This window comes from Haplochromis burtoni, unplaced genomic scaffold (genome assembly GCF_018398535.1).
Source record: "Haplochromis burtoni strain Fernald_Lab_line unplaced genomic scaffold, NCSU_Asbu1 Contig_207, whole genome shotgun sequence".
NCBI classification, from domain to species: Eukaryota; Metazoa; Chordata; class Actinopteri; order Cichliformes; family Cichlidae; genus Haplochromis; species Haplochromis burtoni.
This window is the reverse complement of record NW_024582568.1, coordinates 400,858-416,600: the sequence shown is the minus strand read 5'-3', so window position 1 is coordinate 416,600 and position 15,743 is coordinate 400,858. Positions and strand designations below refer to the sequence as shown.

Here is a 15,743-nt window from a genome sequence, read left to right as displayed (position 1 = left end):
CTTGACATGTGATTCAGCCTAAAAGCTGGGATAAAACGAGGTCACTTTGATCGTCTCTTAGTGCCGTGATGCAGGTGCAGCATCAGGATGATGATTTAGCATTTGAATGATTACTGCATCTAAGGATAATGAAAACAGGGACACAGAAATAATGGCGCGCACGAGTCTTTTGAGACTGCTGAAACATGTGGCTGATGACAAAACTTCATTAGACCTATAGAATTGAAATCCACTGAGCTTAGATGGCGCAGCTGCAAAATATGACAACAAATGATGTTTTACTGATGCTTAAATACGTCGATAATCAAAATAAAAAGTAATTCATTGTTTTTTCTTGTTGCTTTGATGTTTTATTGTGATGGAGAGTGAACAGACTTGTCCTTTCTCTCCAACGAATGTTAATGCCATTCTTAGTTAATGAAAATCTGAGACCGCCTTTGTAATGTTGCAGGCATCCATAATAGAAATCTGCAGGGAATAATGGTGAGATCCCACTTAAATGAGAAAATAAATTGATGGCCAAATTGCATGTGGGTCATATCTCCACTTATGGGAACTCAGATCTGCTTTTAGTTGCCTAAATAATGGACAGAGAAAACTGTACTCACATTCAGGTTTAGATTGCCTCCACTCTGCAATTTAATTTCAAATTACAAAGTACATCTGAAACCTCTCTCTGTTTCTGTGCTTCTCTGCTCCTCTCTATAGCTCTTTCTCAGACACAGAAATAAACACGCATATTACCCACAATGCATCTGCTGTATTCCATCCATTTCTGTGAAGTGGTTAAAGTAAAGCAGGTAAATTAAATCTGTGGCTTTGCCATTCGAGATTCTGGCAATCACCCAGATCAGTTTAGCATCTCCTTCTGTATTTCCAGGCACTGTGAAGAAATTTCCAGGCTTTTAGGGGCACACGATGCACAGCGACACATTCAGTAACATCAGAAAAAGTAGCTAATGCAACTATGAACAGGTGGTGCGGTGAAATAAAATCAGAAACTATTATCTGCAATCTGACTTTTCAGGTACTGAGATAAAACACAGAATCCCATGTGCTTTTGTTCACCGTGTGCCTGAGGTGCTCGTAGGTAAAAAGATCGGTTATGCTCAGTAGTGATGAGTGTAGTCAGAGTGTCTGTGGAGGGCGGACTCCCACGGGAACTCTGCACAACAGAGAAGGGCAGTATAATATTTTCCAAACCTGGATGTCTTCTTATGACCATTAGAAGATGGTAGTTTGCTTTTCACCTGTGCAAGGGAAGCATTGATATTGATATTTGCTAAACTGTGTCTCCTTCCCAATTTCAGGCTGCAAGTTTTTTTTTATTTAAGGGATAATTTGCCTTCAGAACTGCCTTAATTCTTTGTGCCACAGATTCTTTAGAGATTTTGCTCCATACCCTTACACATTTGCTGTAGATTTGTCAGCTGCACATCCATGATGTGAATCTCCCGCTCCATCACATCCATCTGTTGGACTGAGTTCACAATGTTCACTATCACTATTTGAGTACACTATGTTCAAGAAATCGGTTAGAGATTGTTTGAGCTTTGTGACACTTTGTGACACTGTTGGACGCAGCCATCAGAAGATGGGTACACTGTGAGCGTAAATAGATGGACATAGTTTGCAACAATATTCCGGTAGGCTGTGGTGTTTAAATGATGCTCGGTTGATACTAAAGGACCCAAAGTGTACAAAGAAGATATGTCCCACACCATTACACCACCAGCAGCCTGAACTAGGTGATATAAGGTAGGATAGATGGATGCAATCCTGGTCCTACCATCTGAATTTCACCACAGAAACTGAGACGCATCAGATCAGGCAACATTTTTCCAATCTTCTACTGTCCAATTTTGGTGAACCTGTGTGAATTATAGCTTAGTTTCCTGTTCTTAGCTGACAGCAGTGGTGAGTGAAGGCTGTAAGCCATCTGCTTCAAGGTGCAGAGTATTGCACGTTCTTCTTCTGCATAGCTTGGCTATTTGCGTCACTGATGTCTTTCCATCAGCCCGAAGCAGTCTGTCCATTTTCCTCTGACCTCTGACTTCAACGAGGCATTTTCACCCAGTGAACTGCTACTTACTGGATATTTTCTCTTTTTTTGGGATCATTTTCTGTAAACCCTAGAGATGACTGTGTGGGAAAAGCCCAGCAGATCAGCAGTTTCTGAAAAACTCTGGCCTATCTGGCATCAACAACCACGCCACGTTCAAAGTCGCTTTACTCATCTTTCTTCCCCATTCTGATGCTCGGTTTGAACTTCAGCAGATCAATTTGACCAGGTCTACATGCCTAAATTGCCTAAATCCATTGAGCTGCTGCCACATGATTGGCTAATTGGATATTATGCACATTAACACACCGCACATTTAAATAGGTGTACCAATTTGAATTGAACAATTCATGTTTGCAAAGATGCAACTAGACATTTGTGATCAATCTTGTTCGCACAGTGGATATTAAAAAAATGCCAAGCCCACAGCCAGCGCTACATCTGCTCTTGTTGTGTTAAGTAGCTTTCATTGGCACCACAGCGATCCCTCCTCATATCCACATCACTGTCAAACTCTTGTTACTTTTTTGAAAAGCCATCAGGATTTGTCTCTGTCAAGTGCCTGTCCTTCAGTCCATTAAAGATGATTGATAGAGCTAGAAAATCTTCCACCCAGCTGTTGTTGTTGACTCATCTCTGAGAGATTGAAAGGAGCGGAGAAAAAGACCATCCCTCATCAAAAGACCTTTTGTCTGTGTTGACGATGTGAAGCAAAATAGATTTTAGAAGATAGGTTATAACTAATCTCCAGCCTTTTTTTTAAGATGTTTTTTCTAGCTTTGTATAGGAATAATTATTAGATTATAGATGAAGATGGTGATTAGTCACATTTTTCTTTAATCTGAATATTACAAAAATGTTTAATGTTATCCTGCAGGCTCTTAATTGTCTGATCTCAACTCTTTTAGTTTTCATAGATAAAGTTAGTCTGGGAGGCTTTTGTCCTCCATTGATCTCGTCTTAACGAAGAGCAACCAAAAAAATGGGTACGTGTGGTTGTCCACCTGCCACTGTTTCCTCCTACCTCTGTTTTCCTCTAATGGCCTGTGAGGATTTTTACAGGACAACTTGAAGAGGATTTTATCATGTTTCAGTGTGATTGATAACATGCTCTTGGGGGGATGTCAGGCTTTCAGAGACAGATAATGCGGATTTCTATCTCTCTGCCTTCTCCTGTAAGACGTGCCATCAATCAGATGTATCCTGGCCTTAACCTGGTAAAATTAAAACCTTAGATAGGTGGGGGGATGGGCAGGGGTCTCCGTAGAACCAGGACACACACATCAACCGGGAGCATGACAGAATCAGAACACAGATCCACATCGTGGCAGGCTCACCGCAGAGAAGACGGTGGATTCCACAACGGGCCAGAAAATACAGTTAATGATCGGACTGCATATCGCTGTTGACAGAGGAGAGAGATTACAGGAAGAACAGTCTCATTTTCACTGTGTGTGGAGGCGTTATTAGATCCTAGCCCAGCTAATTTCATTCCTAAGCTTGTCAATATTTACCAGCAATAGGCACAGCACTCTATGGCAGACGCAGCCTCCCTATAGAGAGGAGATAGAGCACCAGGGAGCTGATTTGAAAACGTAGACATTCACTAACCGGAATCAAACTCATAAACATAATTTTCAGCTTGTTGCTGGTTGTTTGTTTTCTCATGATAAAGCACGCAAAGTCCTAATTAGCCCAGCTGGCTTGGGATATGTCGAGTGCCTGGTTTTACATGCTTCTCCTCAGGTAGGCCCTTACCTCTCTTTGTATGTCTGTTTGTTTCAGTTGATGGCTGCATACACAAAGCGGCTGGGTCCTGTCTGTATGACGAGTGTCACTCGCTAAATGGCTGTGAAACCGGCAAAGCCAAGATCACCTGCGGCTATGATCTCCCTGCAAGATGTGAGTATCAGTAATTATTAGCTTTTTCTGTTTGTTTTTGTAATGTGCGCCGAGGTGCCTTCCAGGATAATTCTCTAATTAAAACTGTTGCCATTGAGAGCTACATCACCTGACAGTGAACATTAAGAATTAGCGGTAAGTGCACTTTCCAGCATTAATCTGTAAAGTTTTTATAAAACAGCTCATTTCTTTTCCAACACAAGGCTTCTGAACCAGCTGGCAGATTGCTCTTACTTACTAAAAATCATTTGTAGGGATAAAAAAAAAATACTTTTTTGTCTTTTGATTGCTTTTAGACTTAAATAATTTTGTCATTTACATGTATATGTGTATTATATTTCAACCTGAGGCCATTGCTCCTGTCATTTTTGGATAAAGATGATCGCTTTTGCAAACTAAACACAAGCACACATGGCCCCACATGTCTTATATACACGCTTGTATGCTCTTATATAATGACTGAGGTCATTAGTGCCAAAAACAGAGTGGGACGCATTTGATGTTGAACAGAAGAACCTGTGAATCCAAATTACTTAGTTTTTAGAGCTCATTTGTAATAAACAGGGAATTGTTATTTGGAAGATAATTAATATGATTGGTGCTTGCTGTACTGCTGGATGAGAGTGTCGTCTGCACACAAACAAAGACATTAACGAAGCTATTAGTTGCTTAATTTGATTGATTTTTCATCCCTGATTTATTCCGTTAACAGATCACATAAATCTTGCTATCATGAAGATGAACGAATAAACGATTAGAATTTGGACTGCACAGTTTTCCTTTTCCCTCTGTAACGGACATAATGTTTTTTAATCAAGTTAAGAAAGCCAACGTGTGTTTGTCGTAGATATTTCCAAACGAAATTCTTTTCCTAATCGTCCTTAATACACGTGTCTCTTTTCAAACTTTGTCACAAGCTCCTTTCCTTGCAAACTTGAAATGGAAAACATGACAGGAGTGAAGAAATGTCACTTGGTGTAATTCGGTCGAGACAAACGTCCCAGCAGTCCTAACCTAACCCTGAAGGATTTCCGTGAGACAGCCAAGAGAAGACATTGAGGCTCAGATGAAATTAGGTTGTGTTAATATGGTATGTCGTAAAGATGTCAAACAAATGGAGCAGATAAACTGCGAGTCTGTCTTGTGGGCAGCAAGTTTAAGTGTCTGCAGATCCAAAACAGGGTGCACCGTGACAATTTAATAACCTGCAATGTCACCTGGGAGCAATCACGCTGCCATTGGGTACTGTTATTGTAATTATCTCTGGGCAAAACATCACCTCTACGCTGATAACTCGTTATAGATTGTGTAGTTCTTTACCAGGAACAGCCGGTTCGTTTTTGAATGTGATGTTATTTTATATTAAAGCATCTTTACTCCGAGCCGGTATCATCTTCTAGCTCTGATCACTGTCATAATAGCGTCGTCTCTCGTCTGCTCTCGGGGACTGACAGTTGCTTTACTCTTCTTTGTGAGCTCAGCTCTGACAAGTCTAAAGTCTGTCCACACTTTGGATTTTATTCTCTTTTTTTTTTTTTGCATTAATTTCTGTCTCTGACTTATTTGTTCCACCTCCACACACATTATGAAGCTGCCGTGACTGCAAACAACATCTTTTCACTGTACAAAATCTCAAATAATAGTCTGTCCACCCACTCACCACGGAACAAAGTAAACAAACACGACAGCAGACAATTTTCTCATTTTTGAATTTCCCTAAATTCAGGGATGTCACATGTAGGCGTATCAATAAAAGGGCAAAAGCTTGCAGTGAAATAGCAGAATATATTTTTCATTAATTGAAAGTTAATATGATGTTAATGGCCCTCTGCTGTGGCTAAAGCTGAATACTGGATAAAATGAGTTTTTAAATGTGTATAATGAACTGAACGTAGCAGATGGATCATCACCATTGATGAGAGAAGTGTCTGTTGACGATGCAAAATAAGCCCTGTGGTCAGTCTCATGCTTAGAAGCAACTCCCCCCCCCCAGAGAACATCTAAGCATAGGCTGCTTCTTTTTATTTTCATTTATAATAATTATAACAAATCTTAATTATATATGTCAGTCTAAATAATGTAGAATACAACTTGAATTTTGATCTTTATATGGTAAAATCAAACTGAGGAATATGATCCCTGGATTTTAAATAACTTAAGGTTGTTTGATACAGATGCCAAAGGAAGAGCAAGCACATACATGAGTGAAAATTCAAGAAATGCATTATAGACGTGTGACAAATGAAGGGAAATCCCAATGTGATGGTCCACCGTGTCTCTCCATTGATCCTACTGAGTCAGCCTATCACATTACTGCACATTACTACCCTAATGCAGGCACAGAGGCTACTTTCAAAAACACAAGGTCAGTTTTTATCAACCAAAGCTGAATAAAATAAATAACTCCATGAAAGTTCATGAAAACAAACAAGAACAGCAGCAGCAAAGGTGCAGAAAATAAAACTTTAGGAACACACAGATAGGAACACAAAAAAACACACACGCAAAACTAGGCACAGATCTGGGCCTCATGCCAAAATCCAGGTTTAGTAAAACTCACTAGAAATACATTTAACAAAACTCTGATTCAGATTAAGGATACACACATTTAAATCCACTCCATGATTCCTTCCCCGCTGCTACATTTGAACCAGGTAACTAACGCGCTTATATGGATGTCAACACACGTAGCGAAGCACCTTAATTTGGGTGTGCCTAATATCAAGTAAACAGTGTCTTATCTGTTTCTCCATATTTTTATCTTCAGTTCCTGCCACGTTTCGCCCCTATCACGTTACAACTGAGTAATTAGATTTAAAAATCCAATCTCTGGCCCTATGATAGATTGAGGGGCTGTCCAGGGTGTATCCCGTCTCTTGCCCTGTGACGGCCGCGGTAGTCTCCAGCCTCCCTGCCCATCCTGTTCTTTAAGATAAATTTCATGGCTCACTCATGTTCATAATTTTCAGTCCTCTGGATTAAAATGGAGGCTCTGCTCTTTATTTACTCATTGATATAGTGAATCCTGGTTTTGGAGCTCCGCTGATGATGGCTTTCTTTAATTACTGATACACTTTCTTGATCCAGAGTAAAATACTCTGATTTGATCAACTCAAAAACCCAGACTCGAAGGTTTTGGTTGGACTCACACTTTTTTCCTGGAACAGTGCAGAAGTGTGCATTAGAGACAAAGGTGTGGGAGCTGAGTTAGGGTTCATATCTCATTGTGTTGCCTCTCAAAACCAAACCAACCAAAATTGTTGTTATGTTCACAGCACATGTTATTTGCCACATATTGATTTCTGTAGCTGCAAAGACATTTAAGCTGTCAAACAACACTGCGGTGTCTGGATTTAATTTGTGAGACAGATATCATATGAACCAACCTGTTATTGAACTAACAAGTGAACACATATTTTATTTTACATTGTTAGCATTTTCACTATGTAGTAACTCCATACTGTATCAACAAGCGAAAGATCCCCAGTTCAATCCCCGGAGGAGACATAAATCCTTTGAGGTTGCGACCCGAAGGGCATCCGGCCTACAAGCTCTGCCAAATCAAACATGCTGTGCTGCGGTGACCCCTTGTGAATGAGCGAGCAGCCAAAAGCAGCTTTAGTAATTTCAGCATAAATTAAACTTTTTCATTTTTAAATTGTCAACAACAAAATATAATTTTTGTGTTTCACTGCATGCAAAACCGCTTCTGCTGACGCATATCTGCAGATGGTGGCTCCACGGCTCTTCCAAAGTGAGAAGAACACAGACAGATGGACTATTTAGCGTTTACATCTTGGCAAAGCACAATATTTCCAGCGTGGGCATTCTCTTTCTAGTTTTTCCTGAACATTAGTCGGCTTCTCACAATTTTCTATAAACATATAAATCTCTTAGAGGATTGCAGCCTTCTTTGGGGACTCCCCTCTCTGGAATCTATTCCACTGGATGTAATTAGACAGTCTAAACATACAATGCGAAGAACCAACTGTATATTTCTTTGCTTTTAATTAGGTTTGCAGGGATTTAGGCTTGGGTTGGCATTCTGTGTCCAGAAGTCGTTTAATGACTTTGCCAACAATGCATAGAAAGCCATTCATCACGCCATGTGCTCGGCTGTTTCTCTTGAAATTATAGCATTTGCGGAGTCTTAAGTGTTATTTAAAAATATCAGCCAAGGTGTATCATTTTTCAGGAGAAAAAGAAAAGAAGATTAGACTGGTCAATTTTGTTGTTTTTGTAAGAAATTGAGAAATGACAATTTAAACCTAACACTCGAAGTCACTGGTAAAGCAATAAAATGCTTCCTTGTGTCCCGGAAAACTACTTAGTGCCCATGGGGAGAAAAGAAGTAGATCTGAAATCAGAGTTGTCCTTGTTTGGAGATTTGATGTGCCGAGGCAATGGAAAATGACCGGGCTAACCTATCCCATATCAGCCTTTTTTTCCCCCTCAAGACAAGAAAATTGCTCTCCATTACATCCTTCTAAGCAGTTCAGACTGTGAATCCCAGTGGCAAATGAGCCTTTCCTTTAAGAAGGCCAAGCACATGTGGGACTGATTATTATGGGGCTGGCCCAAGATTATTTATCAATGACAGTAATTACCCACCTACCATAGCGGAAAGACTCCAACAAAAGAAAACTGTCTATTACATCAATCTGACAAGGAAATTGTCTGTTTGACCTCATGTTAGACAAGTTACTCATCCGTCCGCAGATTAATGATCAAACGAAAATACAATGTCAAGTGTAACCAGCTATGTCTCATATTTACGACTTTCCTACTGGAAGCTGAGTTTCAACACTGTGCAGTTATTCCATTAGTTAGCATTTACGTTAAAATGTGCACCATGCACCGCTTCAGTTGCTCTTCTCTGCCTGGTTAAAGTTGTACTCGACGTACCTATCTTAAGATTTTATAGCTTCGTTTGAAATATATCCATATGCAAAACATTTTTTAATGTCACTGTTACAAGTTTGTCTCATATCAAGATCAACTTTATTGCTAAAACTTAAACACATTTATTAGCTTTTCTTTAAATCCTTCAAGTTCTACAGATGGTCCAAGTAGTCTGGAACAACACTGTTAAATAAAGCCTTTATTGGCCTTCTACAGCCGTGTGAACATGAACGTTTACACAGGACTCTGTGTAGGCTGCTGAAAATTAAGCACTCTTATTGCCTCCATAGGAATTAAGAGGTGCATCCAGGTGCTGCTTATCAAATGCAGTTGATTAAGTGATCAACAGTAAGTGGGAGCACCTCTGTAAAATAGAAGCTTTGGCTGTTTGTTGGTGTGGAGCATTCAGGTGTTTGTTAACACGAATGCCACAATCATCTCAGGAGTCTACACCCCAGCAAACTCACCCTAATGTCAGACAATGCAATGCAAAAAACAGGAGCTGCATCTCAGGCTCCTCAGGCCTCATTTAGCATGTTAAATGCTGACATGCTAGTACAGTTAGAAAAAGACTGAACAAGTTTGGCTTTTTTGCCAGAGCACAGTCTCTTCACTCTGAAAATAACTGTCTTTGGTTTGCAAAGTTTTGAATCAGCATCCGAACAAAACACAAGATTTTTGGAACAATGTGCTTTGGACAGAATGGAGACGTCGGACCATAATGCACTGCATCGCATTTGGTGAAAACAAGCCCAGCATAACAGCACAAATAACCTCACAGCACAAACAAACTCATAGCAACTGTCAGTACAGTGGTGGAGGGGTGATGATTTGGACATGTTTTATAGTTCCAGGACCTGGGCACGTTGCAGTCACTGCGTCAACCAACAAAATAAATAGACACAGAATAAATAAACACCTAAATATGTAATAATAAGTAATAGCTAGCACCTAAAGTGTGCAACAGGACAATGATCGCAACATACTAGCAAATCTTTAACTGAATGGCTGAAAAGGAGAAGAGTCAAGGTCAAATGCTGAGGTGAGACCACAAAAATAGCTGTGCATGAAGAATGCCTGCAAACCCCAATGAACTGAAGTTATTTCTGCTAAAGGTGGTGCAAACCTAAGCTATTGAATCATGGCATGTACTTAATTTTTACAGGACTGCACAGAGACCTGTGAAAACTTTTTTACATGACTGTATATGTTACAAACTTAGTGTTTTACCCTTTAATGAAAAATCATCATCATTATTATGAAAAATCATAAATATAGCGCACTTATTCCAAATTACTACGACTCACACAGCAGGCAAACGTCTGAAAAGCCAAATTGGAAAAATCCTTTAAGTAAAATATAACTCGCTTAATGGTAATAATCTGCATTTATCTGGTGCTGTTACGGTAATTTAAATGTGTGACAGTTTGTAGGATGATATGCAGCGGCTGAACTCGACAATGGAGATGTCTGAATCTTATCATTATTATGCTGATCCACTAGTCCACTCTAATAACGTTTAGCAAAGACCTCGTGGGTTAATCAGCACTTGCACATTTCAGCCCTAGCTGTCACAGTAGACCTAGAAAGTATTTAGGGTTCAAACTAGAGGTCTGCTTGAGAAAGTTAATGTCCCAGAGGAACTTTTAGATAGAGGTTGGATGTTTTCATTCTCCAGTTTCATCTGAAATCTTTTACCCAGTTTTGTTTTTCTCCCTAGGGCTACTTTAGATTGACAGTTCAAAACATTTGCACTGTTTATTGTTTTGCCTCCCCCACTCCCCCTCACCCCCCGAATCCATTATTCCTTGAGCTCTAAGTATATGCTTTAAATAATAAATCATATTTGGATCCAAGAAAGATGGGCCAAGATTTAGTTTTATCGTCTTTCTGTCATCACAGTGGCCTCTTTCGACTTTAATCTTTAATTATTTGTGAACATGTTTTTATTGAGCTTCTTTGTTACATGAATGCAACAGTGCTGTATTCATTTATTTGTATATCTAAAACGTCTGTAGTCTCATTGCGCAAAGAACATGTTCAGTCCGCTATTTCACGAACTCTTTAAAAGAAACGGTGATCATTGAGATTCATATGACGTTTGTATTCACTCTACATTATCAGTGGTAAGGTTTTAGATTTCAGCCTTTGGAGTATTGCCTCTAGCCATCCCGCTCTGATAGTGTGGAGACACAACCTTATCCATGCAGCACTGAGATCCTGGCAAACCTTTGATTACCCTCTTATCTAAAACTAGATGCTAACTGTTCTTGACACACTCAGCTGACGCTCTGTGTCGGCAATGACTTTGCAGTTCTCCAGTTCGCACTCAGGCTTTGCTTGAACAACATCACTTCATTCATGTATTTTTTTTTCATACTGCTACCACATGAGCCTCCTGGCATCCTGTGTCCGCTGAAACCATACTGTGGTTTTAGCTTCTCAGTGTGTGTTACTAAGATCTAAGAGCTTTAAAAATATCAGAGCTCTCTACCCTTCTGTTTTCACATGACATTGTAGTTTGGCAGCATCTGGCAGACAGAGCGACTAGATCTAAAGGATGTTATTTCTGTATCTGTCTCACTTACCACCATGACTTAACCGCTAAGTAGAAAATCATTATATTTATAAAATAAGTGTCCATACAATCATGTATATTTTATGTGTCTACAAATTGATCATTTATATATATTATTATGTTATTATTTTGTAGCCTTCTGAACTGTAACAGTAGCTGAAAAAGGTGGGAGGTTATCAGTGTAATCACTCTAGGTCCAGTGCGACCTGGAAATCTGAAGGAGGACATAAATTTTGGACTTTTAACTGTATTTTTATACGTTTTACAGCTTTTCCTACTGATAAAGTCCTCGCCCATGGCTGTTCCTCCTGCAAAGTAATAAATAAACATTTAAATGACCAAAATCTCTTTCACTATCTACTAAAAAAAATTTCTGTGAATTAACAAAGAATTTGTTGTATTATTACAAAACATTTTCTGTAATTTTACACATCTCTTTTTTATAATTTAACTCCAAAGAGTCGCTCACCACATCAGCATTTCTCTATCGTCTAGAAAAAGAGACGTACTGTTGGAATTCTTTTTTTCATATATAAAGATATCTGAGTATTTTAATGTGTAGTTAAACTTATTTACACTGACAGAGAGGGGAGTTTCACTGATCGGGCCTACTTAAGGTCAAAATGAGCTGAAGGTTGCCCAGATGTAAAATGAGTTTGACATCCCTGCTCTCGGTAATTCTCGTCTACAACAAATCTCATAGCAAGTGATGTATTAAAGAATGAATATTTGCCATGTTGCTCTGGTTTATTTTCGTAAAATATTTAAATGCCAAGAACTGATTCTAGTTTCCAGTTAAAACTCTTTAGACGTAATACCTATTGAACTAAACCATCAAAGTCTTTTTTTTGATAATCCCGTTTCTTTCCCGTTCTGTGGAAAAATCGGTCTAATGACCAAAACTGCTCACTTTAAATGGACGACAACACAAAACATGGACAAAATGACCAAACGCTGTGATGGTGGGTTCAAAAGTTTGTTTCAGCGGCAGCGTGTGGAAACGGCGCTATTGCTGCGAGCTCTGGTGGAACTTACAGGACCGCAGTTAGACGAAGCACCTTTGGGAGATGCACCCTAGTTCGTTTCACCTCCTTCTTTATCTTCTGCTCTCTCTCAGTACAAAATGGGAGTCTCTGGTGTTTACTGTAACTGCACCTGTGCTAACAATACTAATCACACGCCTGTGATAAATTTTTCTCCGTAATAGCATGAAGAATCTTTCCCATGCCCTATTTAATCTGGGAGACCAGGCCGTCTGTTTCGTCTCTTTCCACTCAGCAAACACAGATAAATCACAACAAAGTACTCGCTATTAGTAAGTGGCATATATAGCTCATTCTGACACATTCGGAGGACCATCGGACAGCCCATAATTTGCTAATCTGGATGCAACCTGTTTACAAGAAAGATTTCATCATATATAGTAGCTCTGTCGGCCAAGGTTTCGCTTCAGGTGTGATCAGCAGTGATTGAAAGGTTAAATCAACTATGTAGGAAGAGGTTGTTGTCGTTTTTTCTTGCTTGATTATTTTAGGAATGTTAAAAACATGTTAGGTTGATTGGATTTTTAACAATAACATATTATTTAGGCATTCAGTGTCCGCCCACTCTTTTGAAGCCAAAGTATAAATATAACAGATAGAGGCATTTTATTGCAAAAGCAGTTAGTAAGCAATTTCCTGGCCTCCCTTTTCACAAATGAAATGGCTAATGGCTTTATCTCTTCATAATGCATCAAACAGAAGTGGTGAGACTGCTACAAGGTGTTTCTTTTTCTCATTTTGAATTCAAGTGTGGAGTTAAAGAAATCCTTTGTTGCAGCAGATAAATTAGCGGGGCTTAAATCAACCCCGGTGGCCATCGCAGTCCCAGCCACACGCACACAGTGCTAAGTCAACGTCTTCTCTGCTGCGCACTGTTAGCGCTCACATCATAAATGTCACTTCATCTCTTCACCCACACTCCATTTACCAGGCGGGGTCTGCCACGGACTTTCTCAGACAGTCTTGATTGTTTTAATGTTTTTGTCTGGTAGCTCGGTCGCTCGGCCTGCCGGTCGTTGTGTAGTTTTAAATATAAAAGCTGAACTTTTTGTTGTAATAGTGGCTGAAGTGATTACAATCTTTAGTCTGAATAAAGGAAGGCATTAAATCAAGGAAAGGTGAGAAACTCTTAAAAAAAGTAATAAACCTTTGTAAAAGAAAAAAGAAAAGAAAAGAAAAAATGGCCAGACCTTGCTGCTGGGATGAAATTTTAAGCTGTTTGTGATTATACACTCTAGATTTCCAAGATGAATTAATGATAGAATTAACTGAGTATGAAAAGGAAAATAGTATATCAAGGAGAGGCCTTTTTTGTATTATTTATGAGACAGAAACTGCTTCTCCACACTAATCATCTCGCTCTTTAGCTCAAAGAACAGAATAAAACTAAATTCACTCTATCTGTGAAGTCTCACATACTCTTCTGTGTCGCTCTCCTTTCAGATATTTGGGTTTCCTTTGTTGGCTGGCCTGTCAGTCTTCCAGGCCTCTTGAGAACCGGAGTAATTTGGTAATTTTGCCTAAACGGCGATACTGTAATTATGTGGCATCAGCTGCCTAGCTGTCAGTGAGACGGCCAACGGTCATTCATCACCGGGAAACTAGAAGTGTGTGTGTGTGTCTCTTTGTGTGTTTGGTTGGTGGTGGGCTGGTCGTGACTGATCGGGTAAACACGAGCAGTCAGAAAGTGCGGTGGTCTCTCACAAAAATGGCTGAAAATAGGAGGTGAGAGGCCTTTGGAGTAATGGGGTGCAGGAGTAGCTGCAGCCTGTGTGGTAGACTGGTTGTTTGACTGATGGGGTGGGGGTGGGAGGTGGTAGTGGCAGCGGTTGTTTTCTGGAGGAGGGGGTGAAATCAAGGCGTGCCCGAGCCCCAGGATGACAGTGATGCGTCAGGAGGGGGTGGGTTGGTGGCGGCGGGAGGGGGCTTGTGGGTGGCAGATGAAGTGGGACCAGTGGAGGGTCAGGTTTGAAGTGGAATGTGGCAGCAGTTCTAATGCAGTACTGCCGTCCTATCACACACAGCTCCCATCTGTCCGTGAGTGAGCCAGGCTTAATGAAGGCTGTCGTTACAAAGGGCTCATCACCCAGCGGTGGCACATTTACACATACAGAGAAAACCATCACTGGTGAAGTGTTGCAGCTGCCAAAATCTGTTGTAGTTTTTAGCATTTTGTTTTAATGTAGAGTCTATTTTTTTCATACCACAGTAGCAGGGATGGTTCTAGCTAATAATATTTCTTTAGCAATGATAATATTAGAATTCCTATACAGGGCAGATCACATGTGTAGCACCGCCTCATATCATTTCTTATATGTTGGTAATTTAAGCAGTGGCAGTAAAAAACATTGTTTTCAATGGGTCTATAGAGCATTATTAAGAATTTGGCCTTGAAGGAAAAGTCAAAGGTCAAATATCACCTATTTTAAATCTTAATACAATACTTTCAATATGTTGACAATACACACCACAGTTGTAAGAATCATAGTTTCTAAGTTTTTTGTCAGTTTTCAATAAATCACAATAAATTGTTGAGCTCACCTTGAAGATCTTGGATGAAGTGAGTCAGATTTGAATGGATTGTTTACATGACCCCACTCAGAATTCATTCAAAAGTTTTCGAGCTACAGTGTTTACAGAATGACACGCAGTCATGTAAATGCTAGCAGCAACACAACCTCCCTGGTAGAGGTAATAAAAGTAATAAATGAATAAATAAAAACACATTTAGAAAGTTTTTCTTGTTTTAAACTCTACCTTTAGTCTCTCTTCTTTGAAGACTTACTTTTGGCATGGGAATGCATGAAACGGGTCTTTCTTGTTACTTCCCATACTTGCATCATCGAATAGGGGATTTTGTAGATTACTGCCGCTCCAAATAAAGCGTTCCTTTAAAATCTAAAATAATGACCAATCTGTGTACATATATTGTCAATTTATTGCAATCAGGTAGGGATAATATAAAAAAAATATTTCACCCTAAGTCAAATGACTCTTTTGTGATAAAATAGCTGAGATGTGCGTTTGGGAACTGGTAGAAACAAATGTGGTGCGTGTTTATTTCCCAGCCTGAATAAATGTGGAATACTTGCAAAATGACACATGGTGTCTGGAGTTAGTCTATTCCAGGCTGTCTTTAATAAGTCAAATGTGACAGAAGAAAAAGAGACTGCGCAATTTAACTTTCAAATATATATTTTTACGAAATTTATCAGCCTTTTTATACTCTCAAAAGACTTCCAGGTCTTTCACAAAA

The 15,743-nt window shown here is 39.5% G+C and overlaps 1 protein-coding gene across 1 annotated transcript in view; it reads left to right on the top strand.

Moving 5' to 3' along the window:
- Nucleotides 1-15,743, top strand: part of macrod2 (mono-ADP ribosylhydrolase 2) — a gene marked incomplete at its 3' end in the record, with an annotated part of 378,266 nt that overhangs the window by 159,631 nt on the left and 202,892 nt on the right. Inside the window, exon 5 of the mRNA XM_005936328.3 lies at nucleotides 3,848-3,964. Within this exon, the coding sequence (XP_005936390.2) occupies nucleotides 3,848-3,964 (117 nt within the window). The remainder of the gene's footprint in view (nucleotides 1-3,847; nucleotides 3,965-15,743) is intronic.